This window comes from Aplidium turbinatum, chromosome 5, assembly GCF_918807975.1.
Source record: "Aplidium turbinatum chromosome 5, kaAplTurb1.1, whole genome shotgun sequence".
NCBI lineage: Eukaryota > Metazoa > Chordata > Ascidiacea > Aplousobranchia > Polyclinidae > Aplidium > Aplidium turbinatum.
The window spans coordinates 3683623-3700726 of NC_137476.1; the positions used below are offsets into that span (position 1 = coordinate 3683623).

Sequence of the window (17104 nt, forward strand, 5' to 3'; positions counted from 1 at the left end):
TATGCATCTGGCTCCCCCCGCCAGAAGATCCTGACCACTTGCTCTACGCAAAACTCAGTCCTACCTCAGAAATCTTCAGGAAATTATAAAGTAGACACCCCTTTGTAGGCTACCAGCTGCCTTTGAATTATTACAACTATTCAGTGATCACACTGTTAGAAACGATTCCCCGCCCATTTAATATTATTGTTGTATCTCTGCTCCATTCTATTTTCATGCTTGAGTGACCCGGCCATGCATTAACAATTTTTGCTAGTTGATCTTTCTTTTTACGTTTTGGCATGGACTGGAGTGGTCATTGTTTTATAAATCTGGAGAACTGGAGATTTGGAGTGACTAGGGAATATGTAAGAATTCGGTAAGCAACTGTTTGTTTCGTTTTATTATTGTCGTTTTCAATACACCATTTCTTCTAATAAGTAAGGCCTGCACTTTATCCAGTCTAGGCAAAAAACGTTTTAGACATCATTTATAAAACATACCTTTGCTTGGTGCAAGGTTATGCCTGTCTAGTTAACTCTAGCTAGTTGTGTAATTTGTTTGTTATCCTAGGGTAGTCTTTTCAGGTCTGCCAAGGATTCATTTATGGTATGTGCCTTTGTCTAGCTCACTTTAGCTAGTTGTGTAATTTGTTTTGTTATCCTAGGGTAGTCTTTTCAGGTCTGCCAAGGATTAACTTTTTGGTTTGTGCCTTTGAGCCTGCCATGCTGTAAAGTTTCTTTGAACTTTGTAACTAGTTGTTTTGTTATCCTAGGGTAGTCTTTTCAGGTCTGCCTAGGATTCATTTTTTTGGTGTGTGCCTTTGAGCCTGCCATGCTGTAAAGTTTCTTTGAACTTTGTAACTAGTTGTTTGTTATCCTAGGGTAGTCTTTTCAGGTCTGCCAAGGATTCATTTTTTGGTTTGTGCCTTTGAGCCCGCCACGTTGTAAACTTTGTTTAAATTTTGTAAATAGATCTTCACTTTGGGCAGTCTTGTCAGGTCTGCCAAAGATTGAAGCTTCTAAGCCTGTACTCTGTCAGGCCATTGTTCTAGTCAGGTAGAACTGGTTACCGTTAAACCCTGTAATTTTAGTAGGTTGCTTACTGACATTCTCCGTAACATCGTGAAGGTCAATTGTCACCTCACCAAAGGTAAGTACCATACAGATTTTGTTTTTTGTAGCTTGTATATTGCTGTGTGTTAATTATGGCTCGTAAAAAGCCCAAGCAAACTCCAAGACGGAGTAAGCCAAATGGTTATGCTAGTGGCTCAACAGAGCAGCATGAGGCCGCCTCTAATATTAGTGGTCAACATGACAGTAGCGAAGAGCTGCCAGGTCTCGTTGTGTTAGAACAAGAGCTGGTTGAAATCGAGCTTGGCATAACTTCCATCGACATGGAGCTATGCTCAAGTGATGATTTCCTGAGTTCTTCTGAAGTTTTGGAGGTAAAGAAAAGATGCCTCGAACTTCAAAGGAAGCTCTCCCTTAAACGTTTAGATTTACTCAAATGCAAACCACAGCAATCAGGCTCAATAGAATCTAGGATGAACCGTATGGGGGAAAGCATTTATGGTTTGCTTGAAGCATGCTCTACCCTCATTCGAAGCTGTCGAGAGCAATCCAAGCGAGTGTCACATCAAACATCATCGGTAGTTATGGATGCAGGCAGTGACACAGGCAAAGCTGCTGAGTCTAGCAGTCACGTGACACCCCGTGAGAGTGGTGTAAAGATACCACCTGTAAAAGCAGAACAGGGTATCCTTCAGGGCAGCAGTAGTGCTAGTAATATTCTTAATCCTTACACATCTCCCTTTCGCACTGAAGCTAATAATAGTAGTGAATTTCCCATCGTCGTGCCTCAACCCCAGCTCAGTGCAGGGTTTCAAAATGTTCATGGTCCTCGGTTATCGCTTGAGAAGTTTGACGGCAATGTGTTAAAGTTCTTTAACTTTAAAAGGCGTTTTGAGCGATACATTGAGTCAAATTATCTAAGTTTTGAAGATCGCATCGCCTTTTTGGAGGACAATTGTGTAGGCCAGGCCTTGGAAGTAATATCTGGCCTGAGTTGCTTGCAAAATAGTGAAAGAGCATATGGAATGGCATGGGATAGATTGAGAAAAAGGTTTGGCAACCCTGGAAAACTCATGGCCAAAGTGAAGGAAGATTTGCTGCAAGGACCCCCTATTTCAGAGTGGGATGCGCCAGGCCTCACAAAGCTCTGCGACAAGATGTATAAGTGTGAAGTCAGTTTCGATGGCTGGGGTAAGTCTCACCTTTTAAACAGTGACGAGGTGCTTCAACGGCTGTTCCTGCGACTTCCTTATAAGTTAAAGGAGCAGTTTGTTCATGTTAATCACTTAGGATCGGACTGTGCCACGTTTGGTGATTTAAGAGTCTTGGTCGAGGATGCAGCCTCTCGAGCCGACAGCCAATATGGCCATCTTATGCAACCAGGCAAAGATGTTAAGAGAGCTCCACAACCATCGCTGGCTCGATCTAATCCGCAAGGTGGCTACAAGCGTGCTTCGGTTTGCACAACCCAAGAGCAGATTTCCCAATCTGCTAACCATAAGCAAGAGTCCTGTTGTTTGTGTGCAGAGTCGCATGCCCTATGGAAGTGTGAGATGTTTAAACAAAAACCTGTTGCAGAAAGAAGAACCCTGGTGCAAAAGCATAGACTGTGTTTTTGTTGCTTGAGAGCAGGCCACAGTGGTTGATTGCAGATTTAAGAAATCTTGTGCAACGTGTGGATCGAGGCATAACTCACTTCTGCATGTAAACCGTGTGGAAGTGGAAAGTCCCTCTTCCCCGAGGAAGAGCATCTCAGCAACAACGTCCGCAACTGTGCCAGCTACATCTGGGACAACAATTTTTAAGGTTTTACCAGTTAAGGTATGGGCTGGGGACCCCTCCAACTATACCTATACTTATGCTTTTATCGATGAAGGGTCCAGCGTCAGTCTATGCTCCTCAAGCCTCGTATCTCGCTTAGGAGTTGCTGCGACGAAAAGCAATGTAGAGTTGCTGACCACCAATGCTGTCTCCTTTCATGACAAGAAAATTGATTTTTTGGCTGTGCAGGGAATGGAAGAGCAAGCTGTGTTTTCCGTTGCAGATGCTCTGGTGATGGACCAGATTGTGGATGTCAGCCACAGTATCCCCACCGAAGCACTTAGTAGTGCATATAGTCATTTGGAGGACTTAAAGTTCCCTGAACTAAAAGATAGGAAGGTTGAGTTGTTATTGGGTAGCGATCTTCACCAGGCTTATCTTTTGCAGGAAGTTCGTACTGGCGCACCAGGAGAACCATGCGGACTGCACACCCTTCTGGGTTGGACCATATATGGGAAAGATGGTGGCGATAGGCAGCTCAACTCACCAGTAATGGTAAACTTTCTTAGCGTAAAGGAGTCTTGCGATAGAATGTTAAATGTATTGTTGCAGGATTTTAATGACATCGATGAGCCACAGGCCCCCTGTCCTTCAATTGAGGGTAAACGTGCGCTGCAGATCATGCAGGACACGGTGAAGAAGGTGGATGGACACTATTCTGTAGGGCTGTTGTGGAAGGATGAAGACCCGGACTTGTGCAATAATCGCTCTATGGCACTCAAGCGCTTAGAGGGAATGAAGCGGCGATTTATTGCTGACCCGGAGTTATTCAATAAGTATCGTGGTAAAATGCAGGAATATGTTAAATGTGGCTATGCTGTGCCACTTGAAACTGGTGTGGTAGACACACCAGGGAAGACGTGCTATGTGCCCCATCACTGCACGACCAATGCGGCCAAGTTTAGAGTCGTTTTCGACTGCAGCGCGAAGTTTAAAGGCGTGTCATTAAATGACAAGCTGCTTCATGGCCCAGATCTCACCAATAACCTTGTAGGAACATTGTTTCGCTTCAGGCAACATCCGATCGCTGTTGTGGGCGATATTAAGGCCATGTTTTCCCAAGTACGCGTAGACGAAGGGGACAGGGATGCCTTTCGATTCTTATGGTATCCGGACGACGATCTCAAGCGGGAACCTATCGACTACCGCATGCAAACACATGTGTTTGGAGCAAAGTCGTCGCCATGCTGTGCTGCCTTCGCGCTTCGGATGACTGCCAAAGACAATGAAGCAGGTGCCGATCAAAACACTGTTAACTCAGTTTTAAAAAATGTTTATGTTGACGATATTTGTCATTCATGTGAATCGCCGGACCAGGCTATCGAACTAATACAACAACTGCGTGAACTATTACAAAGTGGCGGCTTCCATTTAACCCTTTGCTTTTCAACCTTTTTTCGCAAGTTGACTGCTCAAGGGGGGGCCGTTGTTGGACCAATTTCAACCAGCTGTTACGTCTGATCTGCTGGTTCTTTTTGAACAGAATTTGTACTGATGTATAGCAAAATCACTTGTCTATAAGTTTGAAATATTAATATTCTGACATTTTGTATGCTTAACTTGATATCTCAGTTTTTGCAAAGATACCCAAAAACGCTTATTTTACTTCATCTTGCCGCCTTATAATTACTGTGCTAATCCAATTTTACGCAAAGCGCTGCAAAACAATGAGCTCGCTCCAACGCAATGCGGAGTGTGTGTGCCAGTGTATTATATTAGATAGCTTTGCGAGCGAATCTTACATCGTGCTTTACTTCAGAAATCTTTGATGCAAGAAGCCCATAGATATTTTACTAGTTGGAAAATCTGGCATAGTTTACATTTTGTTACAATGTAAACAATGACTGAAATTTTTAGTAAATAATGACGGTTTGCATTGTTGTGCAATGCAAGAATGACTAATTATATCCGCCTAATATCAATGGTTTATATCGTTTTCGATATCAAATTGAAACAAAAATTCCATTAGTTTTTCATAAGCCATTGCTTTCCGAAACACATAATGTTTAGTTTTTATGGAACCAAGCATCCCTCAGCAATAGTACCTAAAATATTGAATTTTTTGTTTGTGTGGTTTTGGCTAACAATCGCATGTAGACATTTCGATTTGAGAAGAGCAGCTTGCAATAGACCTACTGTTGAAATTATCTGAAATTTCTAACTTGTAAACTTGTTGATTTTTAAATTATTGATTTTCACGACAGCGTCTAACAAACAACCAAAAGCCATTTCATTTTCACTTTAGCACGTTTATTACTAATCATGTAGGATACTCACTAAACACAAATACAAATCACGCTAGGTTTGAGTACCTCTTTTATTGTAGATTTTTATCAGACAGTTTACTTGCGCCGTCGTGGTAAGCAACAAAGACAAAACAAAAAGAAAATATGGTTGGACAGAAATTTATACGTGAAAGAGGTGGTCAAACAATGAGTACAAGCTAAGCAGAGATTATCCCAGACAGCAAAATCTGTCCTTTCTCTACATTGATGTAACGTCTTCAGACGTTAAAGCAATGTAAAAATGACAGAATTTTCTTTCTAGGAATAGTTTTTAACAAGAACAAAAATATTACCATATGGTTTCAACAACAGATGTGATTTCAACGTAGTTTCAAAGTTTATGATAAAAGTTGACATAGAGCTACAATAAAAAACAGTTAATTTGTAGGCTACCCGATTGCTCCAACACTTTTTCAACTTTTCCAAACCTATAGATACCCCACAGGATTGAGAATCTTCTTTATGACCTCACATTGTCTAAACAACACAGCGTTGTTGAAACAATTTGGCTGCTATTATACAAATAAATACAGTTTGAAACCTTGAAATATGAAAGAAATCTTCTTGGGATAAGTTCTGACTATGTTTAGTTGCATCTGAAACGTAAAAAATGATGATGGTGAATGATTCAACAAAACACGTGTTTTATAATTCTTCCTCTAAGATTTGTTGCAGCAAATTCATCACAAGACATGAAGCATCTGCAAAAGAACACTATCTGATCTACACAATTATAATGGTTATCATGCAATTATCGAGTTGCAAATTACCTTTATTGTCTATCCTGTTGATTTTCGGCCAGCTTGGAGCAGCATGCAATACACGCATTTATGGCATGTCTATTACAAGACGGTTTTCCGCAGTTTTCACATGAAGTTTTTATTTTTGACATGCTGTTTTTCCGCTTCTTCTGCCCTGGACCTGCAGCTTCTGTGCAGCACATTCCACATCGCTTTCGCGACTCAGCCTTTAGTGGAAATCGTTTCAGTAGTGTATCGTTGGAGGCACTACTATCTGCTTGAATGCCGCATGTAATGCCCATAACCAGGTTGATCTTGTGTCGTACGGCCATTTGTAAGCCATTGAGTGACCGCCGTTGTATCTGGGGCTTAATTAGGCTCATAGCTAAATCCATGCCAAACTCAAAAGAATTTTGTTTTCGAGGATCTTTGCCATTGTTCATTGCAAACACAGTGGATGCATTTATGCGGCAAGTATCTAAAATATATGAAAAGGCCGGGATTGTCCATCGCTTTGATTTGGTTTTTACTGTGTTGTTTCCCATTCGTTGGTCCATCACGTCTGTACCACCTTTCGTAAAGTCATAAAGCTTGTAAATGGCGGGTTTTTTCTTATCGTCTTTTGTGACTCCTAGCAGTGGCTGGACCGTTGACAGAAGCAGGACGTTTCTCATACCTTTGCTTTTTGTTTTTACAATGTAAGAATGCAAAACAATTTTTTTTTCTTGTTCTTCCCAAAAACATTCGTAGGAGTAAACTTCCCGATTTCCACAGGTTTTCAGTTCAACAGGTAACCCTCTCCTGTTAGCTTGCAAAGTTCCCACGCACGTGATGTTGTGGGATAGCAACCAGTTTGCAAGAGAAATGCTGGTGTAGAGTCTATCAAAAGAAATATTTCTTCCTTGGAGATCGACTTGGCCTTGCAACTTTTCGATGAGGTATTTCACAATATTTTCTGTGCCTGAAACATAGTAAGGCATTGGATCTTCAACTGGTTTTCCGCAATAAGGTGCTGCAATGAAGGTATAGCTGTATCTAACAGCATTTACCGATTTGAATAAAAGTCCATATTTCGCCGGCTTGCTCGGGTTGAACTGTTTAAATCCTATTTTGGTGCGCATCGGATAGAGAGTCTCATCAATTGATAGGTAATCGTCAGGCACAACATGCTTGGAGCAATTATAGTTGAACTTTTCAAAGAGTTCCCGTATTGCAGCAAACCTATCTGACTTCCATCTTTCGTTTCTTGTTTCCTGATTATCAAAAGAAATGCAAGAATTAAGAAATTGAAACCGGTTCTTACTCATAGTGGCACCAAACACTGGTGGACCAACTATGGGATCATAAAGTACCTGCACGTTTTTATCATTCATTCCTGTAAGCCCCCTCACGTACATTAGCCCCAAAAATGCGGATGTTTCAGTGTTGTCAGTATCGTTCGTGAAGGTGAATGTACTGCGACTTGTGGAAGCATCGAAAGACTTACGAGCATTTCGTATACGATTGTTTGTTGCGGTTACTACCATTTCCAGCATTACCGAAGTAAAGAACAGTTCCCATACACCACGGGAATCAGTTTTCAGCTGCGATTCTTGTGATGGACCAGGATTGCCAAGGATTACGTTATGCAGTGGTTGGCGACCACTGCTGAGAGGCCTTTCACTTTTCCACGTTATGAAAGTAGGTGCAGCACGTTTACTTGCGGGTCTATCCAGAATGGCACTGTAACATTTCGGTTCTGACGCAAGTGGAAGGATAGAATAATTGTTAATATTCAGAGCAGAGTCAAGGTCATGCACTGGCCTTGAGGGAAGAGATGTGGCTTTCCTGGGGCAATGAGTTGTAGAAACTCCATCTTCTTCATTTTCACTTTCAGAAGTCAAATCGGATGCTGACAATGAATCCATTGATGAAAAATCATCGTCTGCGTACAATTGGTTGATTGATTCTTCTTCTTCTGCGCCAGAAATCAACTGCTCTATCGCTTCCTCGGCCGTGAAGCATTGTCTTGCCATTCTATGAATGTTACACGTTCTACACTTTCAGTAATAAACTAAATAAAGCACATAAAAAATATCCTAACGGTATGCAACAGTTTTCCGAAGCTCTATTACAAATTGAATTTATGCGTCAATCTTTTCTTGTTTTGTCGTACCCCTCCTGCGTAAAACAAAACAAATTTTCATTTTTACCGTAGGCTACCCCGATTAGTAGCAGTTGGTTAAATAAGTAGCAGCATAGTAATATACACCAATAGCATAATCTATTCACTATCTAGATGAGGTGCCGTTTTGTAGATCAGATCTTTATTCTCCTTTCATTATTGCAAAATAATATTGATTGCTAGATATGGCGTATATTCATTTGCTAGCTAAAGTAACGTTGCTGTGGTACTAAGCTACCCTTTGTTCTACACACCCTTTCCGACTCTGTTGCTTTTTTACTTCTACTTTGATTCGTATATGTGGAATTTTTTTCATTGGATAGTCGAACGACTAATTAATTATCACCATTTGCTGCATCGACCTAATAAGCTTACGTGTTGTCTGATTTTTTTTAGAATGGAATAAATCCGGCTTTGATAAAATAAAATTGTCACCGTTTATTAGTTATTTTGTAAAGAAGTAATTTTTCTGTACATTAGACAGAAGCAAAACAAATCAATTGGGTTTGAATGACCCTATTGAAACCCAATTACCCTTCGGTCTATCATCTGTGTGTGGTGTAATCTATGTCTGTCTATGGTAGTCTCCTGTTATTACAAAGCTGAAAATTACGTTTTGTTAGTTACTTGGAAGAGAAGTTATTTTGTTGTACCATAAACAATTGATAGACAACAAAGTAATTGGATCGAAAAACACTAATCAATCCCATATTGTTGTCTATCTACTCTAATAGTTGTCCAAACTAATAGCCTACTTTGTTGTCGATCCGTTGTCCATAATATTAGCTATGTAGAAAACGAAACTTGTGCAGTAAGTCACGTAATAATTTGAAACCTCTAACGCGATTTAGCAAATCAACAAAAATTTCAAGATTATGGAAACGAAAAGAGCGAGTTTTCTATTATTCAAACATAGATCCTGCACAAATAAAACGTAGTTGAATGTTTATGGCAATAGCCTACTGGCAATCTGACATGTGGAGTAAAAAAAGCTATCCCATTGTGTATACATCATTTAGGCAATATATATTTTTTAATAATTGAATTCTGTAGGAAAATCAATGCCATGAAATCATAAAACTATAAAAAATAAACATAAAACAAAGGTTGATCAAAAATAACTTATATAATTTTATATCAAAATCCATTCATAGCTGTATCCAGTGGTAAAAATGTGATGTCACAATGACAAAAAGTAAATGATCATCGAGTTTAGTATCTGTCCACCACCTAAAAAAACACGGTCCAAATCATCAACCTTGAATTTCTGAAAACCCTTACTATATACCGCTAATTAGGCTACACTAATTGAAGTTTCATGATGGATTTTCTCATGTTCTAAATGCTTTTTTTACGCAAACATGAACACAAGTTTTCCAACACTGCTGATATGAGCATGCAATTTCGAATAAAATGATATGATTATGATACAAGGCTCTCTGTAACGACAGCACAAAAAACTTTATCAATGGCAACAATCTGCGTAATAGATCTACCAATACTTGAATAAAGAACACGTTTCTGGTAATTTTTATAGCTACATCAAGCCTTCAAATCTAATCAAGCACATTTACGGCAATTTTTGCTCATTCCATAGAATTTTGATTTGTATTGGTTTTATATGTCTTTCGTACAGTGACGTATTGTATACGGCAATGGATATTTGTTGGATCGAACTTCTACTGTTTTCAATAAATTGTATGTGAGCATTTGGTGGTGGGTAACTATTTCCCGAGTCGCTAAAAAGACAAGATAGAACGTATTCTTTTTCATGAACAACTGCAGTCTCACTGGCTGGTATATTATAGCACAAGAAATGTTTGGGCATTGTGCGATTTTTCAATGCAATGCTATGAAAAAGGAATAACATGTTCTATTGTCCACTCAATAGGAAAATCTTTTCTGTTTTATTTTGGTTTCACGTCTTGAGACGTTGAATCAATATAAAAAAGAAGTGATTTTCTAACTGGATTGCTCTAGCCATCCGCTCGGGACAAATTTAGGTCAAACAAAACAATGGAAAACTCCGCGATAGTCTCTCTCCTCGCGCATGTTGATTCACGGAGCAATTATGAGCTTATCCCTTGTAAGCGGAAAGTAATCGATTTCATGCTTTGCCAAACGTTGGCCAAAAACAGCAAAAATTCACCAAAATCTTGAATTTACAAACAAACTACACAACTTTTGCTATCAAACTTTACATCATCAGATCCGCCTTGCAATTTTGGGAAAAGTCAAGAAAAACCAAGTGCATAACATTACTGTGCTTCAAGTAATTAAAAGAAATGTGAGGGGGGGGCCAGATCTGGCCTCCCTTTGAGGATCAAAGTGTTAACTAAATTCCTGTCTAACAGTGCAGAGGTCTTGAGTTCTGTGTTGCAGGAAGACTTGGCGTCGAAGGTCGATTTGCCTCAGTGCCAGCTTCCAACGCAGAAAACCCTTGGTGTTGTGTGGAATGCTGCGAGCGATTGCATGGAGGTGAGGGTGAGTATCCAACAAAAGCCTAACACCCGGAGAGGCGTTCTCTCCATGATTTCGCAAACATACGACCCACTAGGTCTAATACAACCCTTCATTTTACCTGCTAGGCAACTCCTGCAGCAGGCATGTGACGCTCAACTTGATTGGGATGAACCCCTTAATGGCCTTGGGCCAGTAAACATTAATTGGGAAGCTTGGTTAAAGGCCCTTCCAGAGCTTGAATGTGTTTCCATCGCTAGAAGCCTGACTCTTTTTGGTAAATGTGCTATCCGCTTTGAATTGCATGGTTTTTGTGATGCCAGTACCAGTGGCTATGGGGTCGTGTTTTATGTTAAAGTGTTTTATGATGATTCTGTAGTAATTTGTAATTTTCTATTTGGCAAGGCTCGAGTGGCTCCATTAAAGCCTGTTAGCGTACCTCGCCTGGAGCTCACTGCTGCTGTGCTCGCTGCCAAAGTCTGCAATTTTATCCTGACGGAGTGTGATTTTAAATTCAATTGTGTTGTCTTATGGACAGACTCAACTGTTGTGCTGCGTTACATTAATAATACTTCGACTCGTTTTCACACCTTTGTGGCTAATAGGCTGAGCACTATTCACATGCTTACCAGTGTCAATCAATGGCATTATGTACCGACTACCTTAAACCCCGCTGATCTCGCGTCTCGGGGAGTTTGGCCTGATAAAGTTAATACCGCTAAGCTTTGGTTCAATGGTCCTAAGTTTTTGCATGATGTCACGAGCAATTGGCCAAACCAGTCCGACTTTGTTGGCGGAATTTCGTCAGACGATCCAGAGGTTAAAAACATTGAACATTGCTCAGCCCAACAACACGCGATTACGGACTCGGACTCTCTCTGTCGGTTGTTTACCCGCTACTCGAACTTCCACGATCTACAAAGAACGGATGTTTGTATTTTTAATTGTTTGGCGACCCGTGCTGTGCACTTTGAGGTCGTGCAATCCCTGGAGGCAAGTGCATTCATTCAAGCCTACCGAAGATTCTGCAGCCGTAGAAACGTTTGTCCTACTGATCTGTACAGTGACAACGGAGGAAACTATGTTGCTGCAGACCGCGAACTTCGGCAAGGACTCAAGAACCTCCATCAAAAGAAAGTCACCGATGCCTTACTTCGGCATGAAACGAACTGGCACTTCAACCCTCCGCGTGCTTCACATCAAGGCGGCTTCTACGAAATATTTTTTCGTTTATTAAGAAAATTGATGCGGTCGCTGGTAGGAAACGCTACGTTGGATGAGTTCGACCTTCTAACGCTGGTAGCAGAGATTGAAAGAATTTTAAACGATCGTCCCATCACTTCGCTCCCATCGTCACCAGATGATCTGCAAGCCCTGACTCCAAGTATGATACTCACCGGATCAGCTTGTGACACCCTATCGCCAGATGTTTTTATGAAGGCTGACGGTTATCGACGCTCTTGGAGAAAGACCCAATACCTCACAGACAAGTTTTGGGAACAATGGCTGTTGCAATATCTCCCTCAGCTGCAGCCCCGACAAAAGTGGTTTGGCACATCTCCAAGCTTGAAACCAGGCGATTTGGTACTGGTAACGGACGAGGCAACTAAACGTGGGCACTGGCCCAAGGCTATTGTAAAGGAAGTTATGCCGGACACTAATAAACTTGTCAGACGCGTGCGAGTAAAGGTTGCTGACGGTACAGAGTTTGTTCGCGACATCAGAAAGATCTGCCTGCTAGAGGGCAGTATGGACTTTTAAAATGACAATTTTGTTTTCTAGGCTGGCTGGTTGGCACGATTGCACAACTGACATTGCTCATGCTGCTTAGGTTTCATATTTGAATTGTATTGCGTGTTTGTGTTTATTTTACTATTATTATTCTTGTGCTCCTCACTACCGCAGCTAGCGCGGTGTCGTCGATGCATTTGCATCCAGCAGTTCTGCCATAACTGTGTTATTGACTCCCATTAATAGTGTTGTTTCTATTTGCATCCTGCAGTTATTTACACTGTAGCAGTCTAGCTCTGTTTTTGGTCTGACTATTTCACACACCTGTCTCACTACTAATGCTTTTGCTATGTGCGATATTATTTTTTGTGTTTTGTCAATTCATTGCTTAATTATCACGACTCGACTTAACAGTCGCGTGTTTTTTCTGGTAGCCTACTTTTGCTCTGACGTTAATGTCACTTGCGCTGGTCATAGCATTGCGCAGTATTAGGTTGTATGTGTGCTTTTGTTTATGCCATATCCCCACTTCTGCCACTGGTACCATGTATGCTATCATTTGTTTTTCGTGTATCTGTTTATGCTGACTTCCAGTTGTCGGTAGACTTATGTTTTTGTGCTTAATTTTAGCAATCGCTAAGCATGTTGGTCAAAAGGGTTTTTTAACTCCTCTTGGGCGTGTCTTCGATGTCCTTCTGTAGGCTACTGTTATGCATGTTCTATTAAGTTGGTGTGTAATGCAAGCCAGCCTTTGTGTTGCAATTGTGATCCTTGCTAACCGCGAATATTTTTGATTCTGGTCGATATTTGCATAATTCATGTTCATTGTCGTTTATTTGGCCACCTTGTGGCAATTAGTTGGTTTGTATTTTGCTTCGTTGTAATCGTTTTACAGTGGTAAAACCCTCATTTGTTAAACTCTGGTTTTGGGGGTGGGTATGTTAGAAACGATTCCCCGCCCATTTAATATTATTGTTGTATCTCTGCTCCATTCTATTTTCATGCTTGAGTGACCCGGCCATGCATTAACAATTTTTGCTAGTTGATCTTTCTTTTTACGTTTTGGCATGGACTGGAGTGGTCATTGTTTTATAAATCTGGAGAACTGGAGATTTGGAGTGACTAGGGAATATGTAAGAATTCGGTAAGCAACTGTTTGTTTCGTTTTATTATTGTCGTTTTCAATACACCATTTCTTCTAATAAGTAAGGCCTGCACTTTATCCAGTCTAGGCAAAAAACGTTTTAGACACACACCACCAGTGTAACACATTACATGGAAGACACTTGAAACAAAGCATGGTGTGCCACCGACAGGGCCTCCGAGAGAAGTCAGCACTGGTCGGGAAACAATACGAAAAATGGGCCCCATAATATTTTTTAGCTAATATTGCGTTGCATGTTCGTGTTAAGCTGAAATTAGCCTACTTTCCTCAGCAAGAAAAGAACTTCGTTCAATGTAAAAATCATAATAATCACTGGATTACACTTACAGCAAAAATGCCATTGAGGCTAACTATTTTGTCTAGAAAACTTTGTAAACACACAATAGGCCTACAGGCAACGAAATTAGTTCAACCAAGCATTTAATTCAGGAGTGTCCAAACTTTTTTCCCACGCGAGCCAGATTTGATAATTTGTTCGCGGGCCAACAGCCACAATAATTTTTTTGAAAACTGCAAGTTGAATTTATATGATTTTAGTGTGTCTGCAGGCCAAAAATAACACATTGTACAACAACAGGCGCGGGCCATACAAAAACGTCTCGTGGGCCGGAGTTGGCCCGCGGGCCAGGCTTTGGACATCCCTGATTTAATTCAACCCTTTCTGAACTTTTTGCAATGCAAAGTTACGTATCACAGCATCAAATGATAAAATTTTGCGGCGTCTGAATTGATGCACAACATGTATAGTTAGGCTTTTCAATCGGTTTTGAGTCATAGGCCTACTGGAGCGCAAACAATTCTTTACAAATTTCAATAAATGCTAGAACCACGTTCTCAAAGCGCATCCGTTGGAGGTACTGTAGCTACCGGAACACAAAAATAATCATAACAAAACTATTTGGAAAAATTTTTTGAAAGTTGCAATCAATGATTCCTTGTGTAGAGATTATGGGGTGGTTGATTTTGGTTTGCAGCTGAAGTTTGCTGTGTGGCTTTCTGTCAAAAGTACCAACTCATCCAAAATGTCATTGTTGTAGCCTACAAATGGTTTAAATTTGTCCCACATGCCCGCAACTGCACAACAGACACAGCCTACCATAAACTTTTCATGGAACTTCAAACTCATCGACGATATGTTTGAGTTTGTTGATACATTTGTCAATTTCAACAACTATCGAATCCTATGCATTGTACGGTAGAATACATTTCCTTCGAATGATGCAGCTGTATTAAGTGGAGTTATAAAAGCGTTCTGTCCTCAGGAAAAGAAAATCATTTTCTTTTAAATTTATAATTGCCACTGCAACTTTAGCTTGCGAGTAGTAGCCTACTCTTCTCAGCTTTCTCTTACTTAGATTACATCTTCCTTTAATTTCATTAAATTCATCAGTGAATATTGTTTAGGACCGTAATCCACATAATGCAAAGCAGTCACAAATTTAAAACTGCTAGTTGTAGGCTACTTTAGCGTTGACTCAGCTTCCGATCAAGCTCTTGTTGGTTCCAACTTGATGCATTCAAGAAACGTCTTTAGAGCTTGAATTGCAAAAGGGTAATGGAAAGCATTGGGTTTGACTGCACCACGCCTTGATTACCCTCTCGAAGTCAATTTTCTTTGCAAGATGATAGGACAGCTTTCTTCAGATTTTTCAGAATTTTTCCTCTGACTGGGCTATAACTTTGAAGATGCCACTAGCTTACAGATAATCAATTACTCCAAAAATGATAAGACAGAGAACGCAAACTAATTTTATTAATGATAAGACATTTGAACAACGCTGTCTGTAGGCAACATTATGAATTCCAACTAGATTTAAGCAACAATATCCATAAACAAAAAACTCAAATAAAGAAAAAACTCACTACCTTCCAAAATCACATCATGAGAAGCATGACCAACAAAAGGCTACTTGACCACACGAAAACAGAAGATCTTTTAATTATGACAAAATTACATCCAATTGCAGCAATAAGTTAATAAAATCAAAAGTTTTAAAACTGTTCGGCCATACTAAAAGATCACAATTCGGAATCAGCAAAGTTTGCACAGAAGGCAAAGTAGAAGGAAAAAGAAAACGTGGCAGACAACCAAAACGATGGCAAGACAACATCCAATCATGGACCGGACTCAACTTGGCGACACTGGACGAGCTGGCTCAAAATCGCCACTCTTGGAAGCAAATAACTCATGTTGATGCGCAATCTGCTACAGGCGGAGATGATGACTGATGATGATGATGATCCATAAACAAAAAATATACAGGATTTACTTTCTTTAATCGTGCTTAGACTGATACCTTTAACTTTCCCAGATAACTTATGTCGGATACAACATTTTATGCCTGGCCAACGCAGATTTTGAAGTTAAGGTTCAGTTGTCAGCAAAAATAGTTTCCGCTTAGCTAAAACAGCACCAGTTTTCAAGTCGACACTATCAATACAATCGAAACCGTTCACTGATCATTTCAGCTTCAGATTTTACGTCTTGAAGCTGTTCAACATCGCCTACCTTAACACGAAAATGAATTGTTCTTGATGAGAAGCATTGAGAGTGACATTTACAATGATTGAGAAATACTTGGAACTACGCACTTCATTTAAGAATTTGTTGATTATTTCGTCGGTACATTTTTACTTTAGTACTAAAAATGGGCCCCCCTCAAAAGTGCAAAAACAAAAAACTACTTGTTTTTCCTTTACAATGTTTTGCTAGGGGGGAAACTGGCCCGACTTCCCCCCCCTCTCGGAGCCACTGGCCACCGACACCAAACTCCATGGTTTTTGGATTCGGCCGAAATACCCAACCGTTAGGATTTTATACAGTTTAGACTTTTTTTACTTAGCATTCGATATGGGAAAGATTCATCATTTACAAGTTGGAAAGATATGTTCTTCAATATTAGCTTTCAAGATGTAGGAGAAGTCAGCAAAGTTTTCAGTGGTACGCCAATCAGTTGCTTTTCCAGTTTTTGCATGAATGTTGACAATTGGTCCAACTAGTTGGCCACATTTTGTACATTTATACTCTTGTCATAATTTTGTTGAGCGCTTCTTACATAATTCAGTGTTACTTATTAAATATGTTAGAAGGTGATCTAATATGTCATAAATTGTATGTCATAGCTCATAAGTCATAACTAGGGCAACCAAAAGTCAATAAAGTCAAAATTTTTCTGCCTTGTTCAAAGTTTATAAAACGTCCACAAACTAAATTTCCGGCTGACACGAAGAGAGGTTTCAAAGTTATTAAGTAAAAAAAAAGTCAAAATTCATGGTTAGGTCAAAATTTTCTTTTAATGTAGTTTTTCTTCTCTCTATTGATATTTTATTAAAGCTATACACAGATACTGATTTTTTGTTGCAATTTCTGTTGCTATTCTGACGTAATAATCGATTTGTTGCAATTTCTGAGGTAATAATCTTGTTTCGCCCACTACTGACGATTGAATATTAGCCAACTACCCTGCTGTTGATGAGTTGGTTGCCAGGGTTAAAGCAGTGACCATTAAAAACAGGTCAAGAAAAGCTAGTTTTACTTCCATTGGCCAACCTCCACAGCCAAATGTAACTAGATGGGCCCTTGGTTGAAAGCTGCTTTCTATTATTCAAGAAGTCTACCGGAAGTAAGAAATATTGTGGAAGGCTTCCATGATGGTGGTGTCTTGCTGCGGCGTGCGCAAGATGCT

The 17104-nt window shown here is 40.1% G+C and overlaps 2 protein-coding genes across 2 annotated transcripts; both read left to right on the plus strand.

The window, feature by feature from the left end:
* Positions 1-1186: 1186 nt before the first annotated feature.
* On the plus strand, positions 1187-5309 carry LOC145770248 (uncharacterized). Its single transcript, XM_082581844.1, has 3 exons — positions 1187-2509; positions 2685-4107; positions 5200-5309. Exons 1-3 carry the CDS (start codon positions 1187-1189, stop codon positions 5307-5309), a joined length of 2856 nt encoding a protein of 951 aa, XP_082437970.1.
* Positions 5310-10078: 4769 nt separating this feature from the next.
* On the plus strand, positions 10079-12283 carry LOC145770251 (uncharacterized). The gene is made up of 3 exons (XM_082581848.1): positions 10079-10159; positions 10445-10546; positions 10928-12283. The coding sequence occupies exons 1-3, from the start codon at positions 10079-10081 to the stop codon at positions 12281-12283; spliced, it is 1539 nt and encodes a 512-aa protein (XP_082437974.1).
* Positions 12284-17104: the final 4821 nt, after the last annotated feature.